This window comes from Bombus terrestris, chromosome 3, assembly GCF_910591885.1.
Source record: "Bombus terrestris chromosome 3, iyBomTerr1.2, whole genome shotgun sequence".
Lineage (NCBI taxonomy): Eukaryota > Metazoa > Arthropoda > Insecta > Hymenoptera > Apidae > Bombus > Bombus terrestris.
In genome coordinates, this window is record NC_063271.1 from 7,011,195 (window position 1) to 7,026,274 (window position 15,080).

Here is a 15,080-nt window from a genome sequence, read left to right on the forward strand (position 1 = left end):
TTGCGGTGTAAACGCGTATTTAGTTGTTAGTCGTGAATCATGAATCATGAATCCGTGAATGGTTCGGTCAATCGTGGTAGCGAGACACGTCATAGCTCATGGGCATAAGATCGAAAAACGAAAGGAGTCGCGGAATTTAGGTAGAGAAAGAGGAAGAAAAGGGAAGAAAGAGAGCGGCGAGCATATACGTAAAGCAAGATTAACGAGGCGAAATACTGTCTGGTGGGAGGTTGCCAGAGCGTTGGCGCCAGCTGACCACCGTCGCGTCGTCGGACGACCTACGCGAATGTGTACGCGTGTACACTACTACCACGGACCACCGTTCCGCTTCTCTCAACGACTCAGCCGACTTCTTCGGAGATGACGCGCGCGCATATTCGCTAATCACCTTATTCTTACTTCCTATTTTTCTTCGCATTTCTTAATTACGTTCCCAGATTTTTTCTTAAGATGATTGTCAGTGAGAATTCTGATAGCTTCAATCATCGAGAATTATCCGAAACATCTGTTCCAACTACACATACACACATACATATATTACTAGTTTTGCAATTCGCAACATCGCGACAGCACTCTTCGTAATCTTGTCAAAGTTTCTGCGTTCATAGAAATCACCTGTATTTACTAACGTAGGTTACGTTAGGTTACGTATAGGTATAGGTTACGTTTGTATATACACGCATACATTGGAACGAACGTAAGCATAAACGCGCAACAAACAAATGGCGTAAATAGCGCGTGACAGGATATCGATATCTGCTCTGTTTAATTAACGCAACATCAACTACGTCAGCAGTCCCAGAAATTGCACGAGATCGCTAAAATGTATGACTACCACCCCGTTAGATGCGAATGTTCATCACGATTCCAAGTAATTCGTCTTTCCGCTTGACGATATATCGTCGTGTTACGCATTTAAACCTTCCAATCGGTGGCAATCATCTAATCTTGTTCCTCCCACATTCTCCTTTACTAAACTAGTACCCCGAATGTATTACTCGGAAAAATAGTGTAACAAAAGGAACAGGCAAAAAATCAAACGGGAGGAGTAGGAAAAACCATAGACGAAGAAGACAAGTGTAAAGTTCAAACTGTCGATCGAAAAGTAATAATCGATTACAGAAACAGGTTAGAAGTTAGAACCGATTAGAAGCGAGAGCGGGTCACAACTTGTTTGCTATCTGGCTCTGTCTATTGGCCGCGAGCATCCAGTGCATGCGTGTCTGTTCGCGTATATGTATATGTATATGCTTCTCGTATAGTCGGTGCGAGAGTGATTTTGTATATAGGATGCGACAATGTGGCGCCAAGCTCTCGCAGCCAAGCCAGTTTCTACTATATACGCATACACATACATAAATACATACATACCACTCTTTCGCTCTGATCTGTGCGCAGACGATGCGACTATGCAGGGTGTTTAAGACGCGACCAGTCAACCAGTTGTTTCGCGTCTTCGGCAAAAACATGATGAACACAACCACCGAACACTCTTTTTCCCACACGAACACCACTTGACACACGACGGCATATCTTTTATTCCCATCGATCTTTCCATGCTTTCCATCTATACATTTACTTACCAAATCACCATAAACATCGATTCCCATAATCGTTATCGATATCGTTATTCTTCAGCGAAGCTGTTCATTCATATTCGATCGAAGATCAAACGATTCAATCGATTGAGTCACGTGTGTTCTTCAACCAACACAATGTTTATCAAACAAATGCAAACGAATAATCGAGCGAATTTTTTAAATTCAAAATGGAAAGTACCGCTACTATGTTGTAATTGCAATTAGTGATGTAAAGTGTGCATTCGTACACGAACATAACGCACAACATTGAGTGCGTGGAAACGACGCTATATTTTCCCAAAATACAATTTTAAATTATATACTAGCGATATCTGGTGGTGACGGAAGAAACTTGCAACTGATTTATCGATATACGTATGCCGATTATATGAAATTTGTCGAAACTAGCTCCCTCTTCGACGTCTTCGTGTCAACGATTGGTATTGTAAATTGTAAACGATGTTGATATTACTACATATCTGTGATACATCTTTCAAGTGCATCCCTCAAATGCCAAACCGAACTGTGTCAAGAAATATTGCAAATTTTCTCTACGACGGAATACCTCTATGAGATATTTTGTTCATCGTATTCTATAAAATGAGTAAGCGATACACATTATTATTGTTAGCGATTGTGTACACGTTCAAATGATAACATGATCTGTTAGGTTCACAAAATAGCAGAAGGGTTAGGTCACAAAAAATTTTATCGCAACCGTCTCTCAAAAAACAATGTATGGACGATACTACTAGCATTTTCCTCTCTCAGCCTACTGCAAGTACAAGTGCAAACATACCTCTATCAAATACCTCTCCTAATCGCGTGATTTCCGAAGATGACGATCAACTTGTTAATAGCGTAATACAATATCTTCTTATATTGGACGGAGGAAAACAAATTGTCAATAAAACTCGTATAATAAAAAATGTTTTTGGAAATCGAGGAAGACGTTTTCTTTCAGTAATGAACAAAGCAAAAAATCTGTTATCAAAGGTACAAGTAAAACTATGACTTCCTGTTGTAATCAAAGTTTTAAGTATATCCATGTGTTTATAGGTGTTTGGTTATGAACTGGTAGAACTCGAAGGTAACAAATATATGCTAGTAAATAAAATAAAGAATGAATTACCACATATTTGTCCTCTTGGAACCGAAGGTAGCCAACAAGTATTGTTATTCATAGTGCTGACTCACATCTTCATGCTTCAAAACTCCTGTAGCGAAGGTAGTAATGCCATGTGAAATATATAATGTTGTTTGAGAATAATCTTAATTTCTATTTATGTTCTTCAAATTATTTCAGAGTCTTTGTCGAATTTTCTTGCAAATTTAGATATTCCTTATACAGATAACAATCAACATGTTTACTTTGGTAATGTCAAGTACTTGATAAACGAGGTAAAATATACAGTCTGAAAAATAAAGGCAAATTAGAAAAATTACAAATCTAGTGTGAAATAGGAGTTGAGATGAAATTAATTTGCTGACAGGTTTTTGTTGCTCAAAAATACCTTGATAAAATAACTATGGAGACAATAAATTTAACTAAGATAGAGTTTAAATGGGGTCCTCGTGCAGAGCATGAATTTTCTCAACGTGCTGCTTTGGAATTCATGTCTGAGGTGAAAACATATTTTAAATTCAATTTACATACATAGTCTTACAATTCATACATAGTCTTTTCAATGATAAAAGTTATGTGTCTGTAACAGGTATACAATGGACGTCCAATAAAAAGCTGGCAATTGCAATTTCAAGCTTTAACTGCTCAAGAAAGATTAGATAGATAAATTTCACGGACGTATCATTGCAAATGTGATAAAGAGGAACAGATTGCCATATTTTAAACAATAATCTATTTATAAAATGTACTTTTTTTTCAAATATAGAGATTACCTACAAATGAATTTTGTTTGTAACAAAAGATTTTTCATAGCATAGATCCCAAAATAATTTTAAGCTTAAGACAAGCATTACGATCCAATTCGTCGAACAACTAAAGGAATAATCGACGCTTAAAATGTTTACAAACGTCCCTGAGTGCAGCCGTAAAACTGCGATGCGAGATTAAAACGCGCGCATGTGTGTATGTGCAGTCTTCGAGTTTAGTAGGATAATCGGAAGAAATCTAAAATACTCAGAGTTGCCCTAGTTTTAACTAAATCTAATCGGATTCATATTTCCGTTTTTAATTCCGTTACTACGTTGTACAACGAAGAACACTTACAAGCGGAAAAACTATAAAAAGAATAAATAATAAACGAAATGAATTTTTCTTATACATTTTTAGTCGTCTTATACGTATCTTTTACAGAGAAAAAATGTCTGCATCTCGCAAGCTAAACTGAAAATACACCATAATCTACATCACAAAGCGTTTCAGTGATACGAAAAATGCAAAAAGGAAAAGCATAACAGTAGAGTATTCGAGTTCTCGTTTATTTTATTCAACGACTATAATTTAATGTCTGAACAAAATCTTTGACTGTACTTTGTTTCGACATATCTCGAGAGATATATTTCAAGGATGTAAATATAGCGCTGCCACCGGCTGAAATCTTCCAAATATTATAAAACGATATAAAGTTTCATAATGAACAGTAAAGATGAAAAATATCCCATGGTAAACAATAAATATTAAAAACAAGGACCGTCGTTAAAACGGCATGCTTTCGAACACAGCATTTCCACCAGGGAACAGGGATGGAAACGCGCAGTTACCAGTAATCGAGGTAAAAATCAGCTGGGCCAGCGAATCTGTGTCAGACTGGGGGATCTAAACTAGCACGAGGCTTTACCGAATATTCAGTATTCGGCCGTCCTCCTCGCTAGGTGGTAGTGCGGTGCTCTACAGTTTGCAGCACCGCAATACCGCGCGTGTTACCGTCTATCTAGTCTACTTCCTATTTTCATCCGGCAACGCGTCACATTGTACAACATTATTCTTAATTTTTTATTCAAATCAATTACGCTGCGGGATCATTGGACACTTCGAATATATATGTATATATATACGTACGTGCATGCGCTCGCGCGCACTTGTGTATATAAGTCGACATACATACAACGCGATATTGCAAATTAGTATACGATTAAAATTCATTCTTCAACGTGATAGAGAAGCAACGAATTAAATTACAATAACGAAATGGTAAATAACTAAGTGAATAAATCGTGACTGAATACAAGCGAATGAAAATGAAATCAATGAAATTGCAAAACGACCATATGATAATCGCGACGTCGTTTGACAAAATACTTTTCGCGTAAGTGATTAATAAGATGTGGAAAAAATGTAACAATGACCGTTCGATAGTTTTAAATAGCCGAAAACAACTGAGTATCATACCAGAACAGTACTCCTTTTGGTCATGACGTTTGAATTTTTTCCCGCGCGATAACCGATCAAACAGTAAACCGAAAAATTTATTCGTTTCGATCTTACGCCCAACCATTATATGTGTTAGAATCCAAAAGCGAACCAAAAAAGAAAGACAACTTCGCAAGCTGTATGACCTCAAGGCGATATATAATATCTATCGTGGATGATCGGTATTATACTTCGTACACCACGTTGTGTTCGCGGTAGAAATATTTATAATAACTTTTAATAAATGGAAAAAGTGTGGACATCAAAATGGTGTATGTCTAACATCCATTATCGATAACCGTGAGGAGAAAGAAACTGTAAAAAAATTGTTATTTAGCGTTAGAATAGTGAACGTAAAAGTACGCGTGTAGTTGGAGAACGTCGTATAAGACGAAAAACTGGGCAAAATGTTCAATCTATATCAAAATTTGAACAAAAAGGACGAAGATCACAAAGAGTCGGAGGTGACCGGACACGATAGATTCTGGCAGGAACGTCCGAGAACGCGTCGAAAGCGTCGTGCCGTTAATCGAAGGACTCAGAGCGCCATCGAATTTGATTCCGAGACTATAGTTTCCGCTCGAGGCACTCTACGTCGTGGAAGAAGCGCGAGCATCGAAGATGAAGATAGCGACGAAGAAAAGAGTTACCAATTGACCAACAAAATCGACAATCTAGCTAAAATACTATTTAGTCGCGTATCCGCTGCTCGAGGTTGCAAGGATTCCGATGTCAGGTACGTTCTACTTCTTTCCTTCTGTTTTCTTTCTATTCGTTCTTTTTTCTTGCTTCCTTCCCTTCTTCTCCTGTTTCTATTTCTTCGTCCCTTGTTCTTATTCTCAAGTTTGTTTCATGATCTCGTTCATGACCATTTCTAATATTATTATTAATATTAACGTGCCACGTCCGTACAGTTATCAGCAGCATTGCCATTTAATGTATATATATGTATATACTAGCATGACAGAGAGGAATGTTTCTCACGATCGATACTAGCCGAGTTATTCTAATTCCAGCTAACGACAGTAAAACACTACGTGAGGCGTATCACTACTTGAACATTCATCGTCATTAAAATCGAAATTTGTTAGTATTGATACGATAAACGATACGTACGATAAATGTCTGACGTAAATACATATGTAGAACTTTTCCTGTTTCGACTGTAATTATTGTTCGAGCTTCATTGTATCGTTCGATTAGTCTACATGTCATTCGCGAAACGTTAATACTCCTGAAATATTGTTTGTCAAGCAGTTACCTATCGATCGTCCTCGAGTATACTTGACCCTCGATTTCACGATACACACCATTAAAGCGACCAGTAGCACAAATAAAATTGTGTTGCTATTTATTTACAAAGCGAATCGATCACCAATCTTTCTTCTAGGTTATAAGTAACTGAATTTCTGGATCATTTCCGATCGAAATGATACGTACATAGTACGTATAAACGCTAAATATATATAACCATATTGAAATATGGTTTTGCTTGAAAGTAATTATATTAAAATTATGACTTTTTATTAAATTTTCCTCCGATGACTACAGAAACGAGTGATTGCGATATAATTGATCGTCATCACGATTGCACACAAAATGTGCGATCTCGAAGTAAACGAATACCAGTCGTACAACAACGCAGGTAATGCGCGAGTCTTTCTCTTTCTCGTCCATCTTAACTTTTGCAAAATTCGTAAGATGAATTGGAGATATAGAGAATGAAAGAAACGAGTTTGTTCGTGAAACATCGATATTACTACAATAGTCATCTTATTAGATGAAACCCTTGTATTCGTAGAGAGAGATGGCTGCTCGCTAATAACGCGACCGATCCAGTTTGTAGTGGTTGGTGTGTACATCTAATCTGTTATTGGTATCGCTCAAGGAATCGTTCATTGGAACAAGAAGTTATTCATAAGCGAAATTATAATTTTTCGGCTAAATTGGAAGATGATATCACTGATTGGTAATGCATTCTGTTTCTTTTTTAGTTTTCCTTTTTTTTTAAATCGAAGCATACACAGCTGATTCTGATTCCTTTGATTTTGGTAACTTGAAATAATTATACAGCGTTAAAATTTCAACGAGAACAATCGTCCTAAAGTATTTGGACAGTCAATTATTCAAATTAGGTTCAAATTTTGCCAATACAAAGATAGCAATCGTGTCTCATTATAGTTCGAATAAAATTTCAAAGTGTTTTATATAACACAAACACATAAAAGTTTTCTATGATAAATATACGAATATTTTTACGAATACCACTGTAGATATGTGCTGATGGGATTTGAATAGAAATTCTTTATCATTTATTCGATTTGGGGCGATTTTCTCTTCGTCTCCGTTAAAATCGCAAGCACCGGATGGAAATTAATTTAATTTGCTGTATGCTTGAAAATAGGAATGGAAGGCATAACTACACGGCGTTGGATCATGGACCATCCGTTTGCGAAAATGTTGGCGAGTACATGGAAATGGAAAAAAGATCGAGGGACCGTGCCTTATCAATTTGTCAGGCCTATATCCGTAGAACACCGCGTTACAGTCTCGTGAAGCAGCTGAATAATCTCGGTAAATTCTTGGCGATTCCCCTTAGTCTCTGTGCCTTAGTTAGCCTGTCATACAGCTGGTTTTTATTTATATCTAATAAGTATGTAAGTGCTAAACAACGTTAGCGTGTAGACTTACACGCAGACCATGCTATTATCATTTTTAATCTTCTTTTCATTTGTACCAGGCTCTAGAATGGACAAACATTGGTTCATAGTAAGAGATACTTCTTTAAAAACCGATCGACTGATTACGTTAGCTTCGTTAAATAGAAACTGCTCACTGAGCATAACTCCACTGACAAAGAACGTTTTGAACGACTTGTTCTTAGCCTTGCAACATCCGTATATATGCCCTATATTCGATATCGATTTCCTTGAATTGGAAAATCAAAACTACGTGATCGTAGTTCAACCGATCAGTCAAGGCAGCCTGAAAGATTTGATATACGGGGTAAGTATCATGATCGTATATAGGTAGTCATACTAATTTGCTGATAATGAATAAGATAAACGATAGAGAGTTTAATTTTAGAAGCTTGAATTAAATGAAACGTTCAGATGTTATTTTATTCTTTTCATTAGATCGAAAGAACGGGTTGGAACGAAGACTGGAATCAGAAGTACGGTTCTCGCGGTAAAGGACTTCCTTTACCTCAGGTTCAACAAATGGGACGTCAAGTGCTAGAGGCGTTGACTTTTTTGAAAGAAAGAGGATTTCCAACGGTAATCCATTTACATTCGGGAAATGTGCTCGTTCAAAATGGTGTCGCACGTCTCGCCGGCCTAGAAAACACGCTCCTCGGTTTCACCAGCCGAATACATCCATTAATCGCTTCTCGTGTTTCGCAAAATATTTCGATTGACATGATATGTTTCGGTAAGATTAATTTCAGCTATTCTTTGAATCGAAAATCTACTTTTATCATTCTACTTTCCAACGATCAATCACATTTATCATCTTTCAGGTCATATGTTGTTTGAGATGTGCGCTGGGTACGAATTACCATCGTTTAAACCAAATTCCACGCATCTGTCGGACGTTGAAATATATCCACAAGTACAAATTTTTTCTTTCTGTTCGTTATTTGCTTCCTCTCTTTTTTTATTTCATTTGCCAGCACGCTTTGTTACTGATTATATCGCACATTATTGCTCCATTTATTTTCATCGGCTTGTTAAAAATACTAACAGCTATGTTAATAACGTTAATAATGATAAATACGGTCGATATTTTATCTCATTGTCAATGACCTATGTGTACGTACACAAGCGATCTAACAATTTCTATGCATTATGATTTATCAAGCATTTTAAATTATCTAACCCTTGTTCCTCCACGTTCCCGAGAAATTTCATAAAAATAAAAGGTCATTAGTCGATCGAAATGTTTGTGTACAGGTCGTAGAGTTACTCCAGTTCATATTTGGTGAATCATCTAATCGTCAGAAGATTATTGAGGAGCTTCTTGTACATGATTTATTCAGAAATATTGATCTTCGTGAAATGCGAAGTGCTCCTGTTACGGTACAAATATATTTTTAGTGGCATATGTATACTCTATCAAATTACATACATTATCACTTATCCTTACAGATATTTCGTCCAACATTAACACCGCCCGTAGTAAATTTACTCGACGGTATTAAACGACAAAACGCCAATAAAAGGTAATGTGATCGTATAAAATATAACGCTAGAATAATTTGTTCGTATCTATTTCTATATTTTGCTAAAGATTCGTTTTGCATGCATGAACAGGCAAAGGTCGCGCTCTATAAGCGACGTGTATTTGACACGCAAATTTTGGTAATGACACGAAGGATCCGATTAATCCATCTAATTCTTTAAAAATCTTCATAATAGAATGTAACTTTTATCTTTTTCATATTGCAGAACCACACAGTTGGATATCGTCGATGAAGATACGTCTCTGCATAGATCACATACCGTTTGCAAGAATTCTTTACTCGATGAGATTTATAACGAGCTTTCAAACACGGCTGTATAATTGTGGGAACAAAATTTGTTTCATCGCGATTTTACCTTTAATATATTCGTACGTTTCTCTACCGAGTGCCAAAAATTATTCCAATCTCTATTTCTAGTATAGTTATTCAATTACAAATTTAATATGAAAAAGAAAAGAAACAAGAAAAGAATTAGAGATAAAAAAAAGGAAAAATAATATGGAAAGGGCAATAAAAAGTGGAAAAAAGAAAGAAAAAGAAAAAAAATATAAATCTTACAAGAGTAATGTATTTTATTATTTAAAATATCAAAAAACACACAAGATATCTACACGTTTATGGAAGAAGTATGAAAATGATAAAATGTCATCTCATATGAATTGTAAATTCAATCCTTTCTATCACAAATTATCCCTACCTATTTTTACTATTCAGTTTTCATTGAATTTCACCCCATCAGTTTTGTCGACGAAATAACGTTCAAGATGAAAATGAACTATATCAGAAGGTATTATCAAATACATCAAATGCACGCACCTTGCAATTATACTCAATTTTCAATCAATTCAAAACCAATGGAATCAAAATGTTCAGGATAATACTTGAGATGTTAAACATTTAATAAGATTCGAATAACATAAACGTGTTCCTATCATCTCGCAATGATACCCTGCAATCTTCATTTGCCAAAACTAAAACATATGATGCTTTGAATTAAAAAAGGAGAAACTATACTTCATCGAAAACCATTTTAAATTCATTCTATTGTATAGTGCACATTTAATTTTACATATAAACATAAAAAGTTTCGACACATCACGAAATTTGTAGAGAAAAAATTATTTTTCTAGGAGTTTGTACATAATATGTATCGTGATATTATAACCAATAAAATACTATTATATCAATTATTTCTAAGAAACACAAAAAGTTCACATGCGACGCTTGTTTAGTTAATTATAGAAATGTGTGTGTAATTAATATATGTGTTTGCAAGCGGACGTAAGATCGGTAATAAAAATAGGTATTATTGCTTCTCGATGACCGTTTTCATTTAAATGTATAAATTCACTTTAATGTCTTCTTAAATCTAATTGGGTCGTTGGTTTCGCATGAGCACACACACATGTGTATGTACGCAAATGCGCATATGTCGATAGAAAATTCCAGTATCAAATAATTTAATTGCTTACTTTTCTTATACATTTTATGAAGCACCAGCTTCTAATTCACTCGCTGGTGTGTCTGGTTCTTCATCATTGTAAATATTTTCCGCCATTTGCCATACCTGCATTATATTGTCTTCCGATACAGAACATATGACCCAAGGCTCATTTGGATTCCACGAAAAATCACTAATTTTTGCGGTATGACCACCATGAATAAACTATAGAAAATGTAAACACATCTGTAATATCTTAGGAATTTCGAGGTCCTACATAGTTAAAAAAAAAAAAAAGAAAAAAGGGAAAAAACATATTATATACCAGTAACTCGGGTGGTCCATCTTCAGCATCTTCACTGGATTGTTCCTCGCCAATTTTACTAAGATCCCACACATGAAGACGCCTGTCTGTACCGCTACTAGCTAATATCGTCTCGTTATGCGGTGACCATTGAACTTGAAAGATCTCGTCTTTGTGAGATTCGAAAGAATGTAATTTTAATTTCAGATTCCTCAAGTCCCAAAGCGCTACTGTTTTATCGGCACTGCCAGTTGCAAGAATAAATTCCGAATATGGATTAAAACTCAAGCAATTCACTTCGGCAGTATGAGCATCAACTGTATGACTTGGTTTACTGGTATTATTGCATCTAATAATTGTAAAAATAAGACGAGCAATTAAAAAAGTTGATTGCAACAATATTTATGTTGTTTTGATTGTCAATGACTTTGTGTGATGACATATAATTACCTTGTGTCCCAGATCATCAATTTCTGATCATCCGCGACAGATCCAAATAAAGATTCATGTAACAAATGCCAAGCCACATCCTCAACGACAGCAGTATGTCCAGTAAAGATTGTTTTTGCATCTATCACGCGATTTTCTTTAGGGGGTGCATTAATATCCCATAAACAAATTGTATGATCATCAGATGCACTGAGCAAATATCCATTCAAGTTTGGATTCCATGATAGACCATATCCTTCTTTTTGGTGTCCCCTTAATCTGACATCAAAGATATTAAAACCACCATTATATGAGTTTTGTTACCTCCAATAAATATACAAAGATGTATTCACCTTAAATCAGGCTGGCATTCACCATTAGGATCTGGTTTACTTGGATGTTTTGTATAATCGAAAACAAGGACATCGCTAGATGGTGTTTTGGTTGCAATTACACACGGGTTTTGTGGCATATATCGTGCTCTATTTACCTCTCCTTCGTGATTTATTTTTATTTCAATTTCTATCTTTCCGCTAACAGAACCAAATCCTCCAAATTCTCCTTTCTCATTATCATAGTGAGATGCATCAAATTGAGCATCCTCATTCGGTAATTGTACACTAGCTATAAGCAAATGATTTTGTTCGTCCGAAGTATGAGTACCCAAAATAAGACGATGTACAGAATAATCCTTTCCTTCTGGTCTAGTTACATCTGGTAACCATTGAGCAGTTAAAGATGGCCATTCTAAAGCATGTGTCATCACAAGATCATATAAAAACGGAGTATTTTTTTTCCATATTTTATATTCTTCATTGATAACTCTTTCTTCCACAGCATCGTCAAAAGTTTCTACAATTAAATAATTGTGAAATAAAATGAACAGAATATTTAAGAAAAAATTAAAATATATACAAATATTAACATATATACATGATTAAGTGATTTTTTACATTATACAATCATATAATGAAGCATTCAAAATATGAAAATGATACGAAAATGTACATCAATTCGTCGCTCGATTAATACAGTTAGAAAAAAACGTACAGTGCCAGAATTAAAAAATCAATATTTTAACTAATGAAAGTCGTATCTTTTTGTAACATTATAACCTATAGAAATACAACTCCATCACACATGCTGTACTTACGATGTAAGAATACCTTACGTCTTAATATAAAACAAAATGAAATAATAACGATAAATCAAACCAATTTTAAACAATAAGCTTTATTTTTTAAAAAAAATTTGTGAAAAAGAGATGTTGAAAAAGATATCCTTGTTTATCATAATACTAAAAGCATTCTTTGAAATAGCAAACGATTGATAGACCTAACTATAAAAATAAGTAGAAGAGCTAAAAGAAATGTAAAGTAATTGACATTAATCTTACCACCGTCTTTATCACCCATTATTATATTTCTCTAAAACTTCAATACTAACAAGGTACGTTTAACCCGCCAAAAGCCGTGATGCCTAGCCAGATTTTACTAAAATACAAGCGTACTTACTTGCAAACACGCTTTAAATATATGTTGCCTTTTCATTGTGCATGCGGTAACTGTTCGGAATCTTATGCGATACGTAGCTTAAATTACATTTGAATCACATATTTTACACAATACATGTATGTTTAAATACCAACTGAAATTATGTAAGAGAAAGAAATCTCAATTGTTTGGTAAAAATTTGTTTTATGTTTAACCTGTTAACATAAACAAATAATGAAGTGAAATTCAACAACTAAATTATAAATTTATATCTGTTAGCGGTATTGCTATTTACGCTTTAATTTTGTCGATTCGATGAGATTGACATTTATAATTTTAGAAATTAATCGTTACACGTTGTAGGCAGATTTACAATGATTTCCAATTCCTAAAATCAGTGTCTGCTAAAAACCATAATATTTAAGCCTTTTTTAATAAATGTAACTAATTAATAATCCGAAATTTTGTTCTGTAAATGAAAGTCAATAATATTCTTTGTTTATCGTTAACGTTTGATTATCGATTATTGATACTGCAAATGAATTTTGCAAATTTTATGTGATAGATCAATGTATTATACCTCGTATGTTATATTTATAGGTTTCAAACATTACTTCTATAGATTATGCCAATATCATGCATGTATATTAAGTCAGAAAGGAAGATACATTTTAGCTGCTGATATTTAATTAATTAATATACAGCAGAAGATATGGAAGATATTAATGCTAAGAGAAATGCCAGAAGAAGGAGAATTTTGGAAAATTCAGAGAAACGGTTATTGAAAATTACTGGTAGAGACAACGATAATGAATCAAAAGGTAAATATAATTTACTTATTTTCATTTACCTATGAAAGATAATTATTAAAAGTATATTTTTACATTCATTCTTATATCATTCTAGTCCAGAGTATACATTTAGGTTCATTCAGTCAAACATTCATTGCTCCAGATATACAAAATGAAACTTTATATCCAAATATAAATAATGATATATCAGGTAATATGTAGTATAATATTGAAATTATATTTTTACAAAAATATTATAGATAATTTTGATAATTTAAGTACTAATCTTGAAGGTATTGACAGTACTTCATATGAGACAAAAAGTTCGTCACCTCCATTATTAACAAATCGCATAAATTATGTATTATTGGCTGTTATTGTCAATATACTACTCATATTACAACTGGATCATTTATTTGGGAAGGTAATTATAGAAACTTATCAAAAACTGAAATTCTTGGAATTTTGTTGTACTAATAAATACTGGATTAAATATTACAGACAATCACAATACCATACTTTCTAGTAATGTTGGGACGTTTGTACAACTATAAAAATGCACGAGAAATGCAAGAGAATAATCTACTGTATGCTGCTTTGATCTTATGCAATGTTAAGCCTGAGTTAACTTATCAATTAAAAAAGTTAGTAACAGTAAGTCATATGATAGTTGGAGATTTAGCTTTATACATTTTCAGTTTCACATTAATATATTATGGATTCTTTTACTGTTTATATAATACGGACATTCCTATTATCTTAACCATGTAAATTAGACATGAAATATAATTAAACATATGATTCGTCAACTTTGCCCAAATTTTTATACAAAAAAAAAATATAAATATGTAGCATATCAATCAGATCTTTACAATACACAATTATAATAATACAAAATCAGTAGAATTCGTTTATTCCTCATTTTTCACTAATATGTAAATGAAAAATTATTAAAAATAAAAGAGTGATATACAATTAAAACTTAGAAAAACCGAACTTTTTCGGTTACGTACCGAATATATCTGAAGAACGCGTGATGTCACAAGTCTGCAACGGCGTTACATACTTTCTTAACTTATTATGTAGCTCCTATTACCGGTGCGCGTACATACCATGGTCGTATACGTATACGACCATACTTTAATTAGTTAATTCGATCAATAAGTAAATATATGTAACGAAAATGTAATCTAATTGTTTCTAGTAAACTAAATTTTTGTTTATTGACATAAATGTTTAATCCTTTAATTGAATCTCTTAATACATGAATTTAATTACAATAAACTATTTATGCAATACGTATAAACACATAGCACGATTCCATTCAAATTGAAACAAAGAAAATAAACTTAACAGTTGACTCAAGGAGTTATGTAAAAAGGTCACATAATATAAATTAAAAGTGAATATATTTAGCGAAAAGATA

The 15,080-nt window shown here is 33.9% G+C and overlaps 4 protein-coding genes and 1 long non-coding RNA gene across 15 annotated transcripts; 3 read left to right on the forward strand and 2 right to left on the reverse strand.

The window, feature by feature from the left end:
• The first annotated feature begins 1,979 nt into the window (after positions 1 to 1,979).
• On the forward strand, positions 1,980 to 3,490 carry LOC100651435 (non-structural maintenance of chromosomes element 3 homolog). The gene is made up of 6 exons (XM_012320488.3): positions 1,980 to 2,184; positions 2,251 to 2,576; positions 2,640 to 2,808; positions 2,887 to 2,981; positions 3,074 to 3,205; positions 3,296 to 3,490. Exons 1-6 carry the CDS (start codon positions 2,181 to 2,183, stop codon positions 3,371 to 3,373), a joined length of 804 nt encoding a protein of 267 aa, XP_012175878.1. The 5' UTR covers positions 1,980 to 2,180; the 3' UTR covers positions 3,374 to 3,490.
• Positions 3,491 to 4,060: 570 nt separating this feature from the next.
• On the forward strand, positions 4,061 to 9,577 carry LOC100651315 (slowpoke-binding protein). 8 transcript variants are annotated; one of them, XM_048414625.1, is made up of 10 exons: positions 4,071 to 5,689; positions 6,755 to 6,922; positions 7,358 to 7,527; positions 7,694 to 7,959; positions 8,091 to 8,385; positions 8,474 to 8,565; positions 8,907 to 9,032; positions 9,102 to 9,175; positions 9,267 to 9,314; positions 9,402 to 9,577. In XM_048414625.1, coding segments are annotated over exons 1-10 (1,569 nt in total). In that variant the 5' UTR covers positions 4,071 to 5,360; the 3' UTR covers positions 9,403 to 9,577. The 8 variants fall into 8 exon arrangements, with proteins under 8 accessions (XP_048270584.1, XP_048270585.1, XP_048270583.1 ...); XM_012320485.3 differs by lacking the exon at positions 9,267 to 9,314 and adding an exon at positions 6,344 to 6,598 and having other exon boundaries at positions 5,559 to 5,689; XM_048414628.1 differs by lacking the exon at positions 8,907 to 9,032 and having other exon boundaries at positions 4,062 to 5,689.
• On the reverse strand, positions 5,763 to 6,344 carry LOC125387206. The gene is made up of 2 exons (XR_007227772.1): positions 6,070 to 6,344; positions 5,763 to 5,827 (listed from the first exon to the last, which is right to left on the reverse strand). It is a non-coding gene; the product is annotated as an uncharacterized LOC125387206 (long non-coding RNA).
• A 167-nt stretch (positions 9,578 to 9,744) lies between the features above and the next one.
• LOC100651191 (chromatin assembly factor 1 p55 subunit) lies at positions 9,745 to 12,890 on the reverse strand. The gene is made up of 5 exons (XM_003394067.4): positions 12,767 to 12,890; positions 11,724 to 12,222; positions 11,392 to 11,649; positions 10,963 to 11,290; positions 9,745 to 10,862 (listed from the first exon to the last, which is right to left on the reverse strand). The coding sequence occupies exons 1-5, from the start codon at positions 12,783 to 12,785 to the stop codon at positions 10,683 to 10,685; spliced, it is 1,284 nt and encodes a 427-aa protein (XP_003394115.1). The 5' UTR covers positions 12,786 to 12,890; the 3' UTR covers positions 9,745 to 10,682.
• Positions 12,891 to 12,912: 22 nt separating this feature from the next.
• On the forward strand, positions 12,913 to 14,887 carry LOC100651070. 4 transcript variants are annotated; one of them, XM_003394066.4, is made up of 5 exons: positions 12,913 to 13,054; positions 13,464 to 13,684; positions 13,770 to 13,865; positions 13,948 to 14,078; positions 14,156 to 14,887. In XM_003394066.4, exons 2-5 carry the CDS (start codon positions 13,576 to 13,578, stop codon positions 14,423 to 14,425), a joined length of 606 nt encoding a protein of 201 aa, XP_003394114.1. In that variant the 5' UTR covers positions 12,913 to 13,054; positions 13,464 to 13,575; the 3' UTR covers positions 14,426 to 14,887. The 4 variants fall into 4 exon arrangements, with proteins under 4 accessions (XP_003394114.1, XP_012175873.1, XP_012175874.1 ...); XM_012320483.2 differs by having other exon boundaries at positions 13,018 to 13,144; XM_012320484.3 differs by lacking the exon at positions 12,913 to 13,054 and adding an exon at positions 13,167 to 13,303.
• Positions 14,888 to 15,080: the final 193 nt, after the last annotated feature.

What these genes read in the sequence shown, in the direction of transcription:
- LOC100651191 (XM_003394067.4), bottom strand. An exon ending in GAATGCCAGCCTGATTTAAG is followed by an intron (nt 11,650 to 11,723) that starts GTGAATACATCT and finishes CTTTGATGTCAG; the next exon opens with ATTAAGGGGACACCAAAAAG. An exon ending in TTGATGATCTGGGACACAAG is followed by an intron (nt 11,291 to 11,391) that starts GTAATTATATGT and finishes TACAATTATTAG; the next exon opens with ATGCAATAATACCAGTAAAC.
- LOC100651435 (XM_012320488.3), top strand. An exon ending in TCAAAACTCCTGTAGCGAAG is followed by an intron (nt 2,809 to 2,886) that starts GTAGTAATGCCA and finishes AAATTATTTCAG; the next exon opens with AGTCTTTGTCGAATTTTCTT. An exon ending in CTTTGGAATTCATGTCTGAG is followed by an intron (nt 3,206 to 3,295) that starts GTGAAAACATAT and finishes TGTCTGTAACAG; the next exon opens with GTATACAATGGACGTCCAAT.
- LOC100651315 (XM_048414623.1), top strand. Translation starts at nt 5,361, where the DNA reads ATGTTCAATCTATATCAAAATTTGAACAAAAAGGACGAAGATCACAAA. An exon ending in GAAGATGATATCACTGATTG is followed by an intron (nt 6,923 to 7,357) that starts GTAATGCATTCT and finishes GCTTGAAAATAG; the next exon opens with GAATGGAAGGCATAACTACA. An exon ending in TGCGAAGTGCTCCTGTTACG is followed by an intron (nt 9,033 to 9,101) that starts GTACAAATATAT and finishes TTATCCTTACAG; the next exon opens with ATATTTCGTCCAACATTAAC.
- LOC100651070 (XM_003394066.4), top strand. Translation starts at nt 13,576, where the DNA reads ATGGAAGATATTAATGCTAAGAGAAATGCCAGAAGAAGGAGAATTTTG. An exon ending in TATAAATAATGATATATCAG is followed by an intron (nt 13,866 to 13,947) that starts GTAATATGTAGT and finishes CTAATCTTGAAG; the next exon opens with GTATTGACAGTACTTCATAT. An exon ending in TGGATCATTTATTTGGGAAG is followed by an intron (nt 14,079 to 14,155) that starts GTAATTATAGAA and finishes TAAATATTACAG; the next exon opens with ACAATCACAATACCATACTT.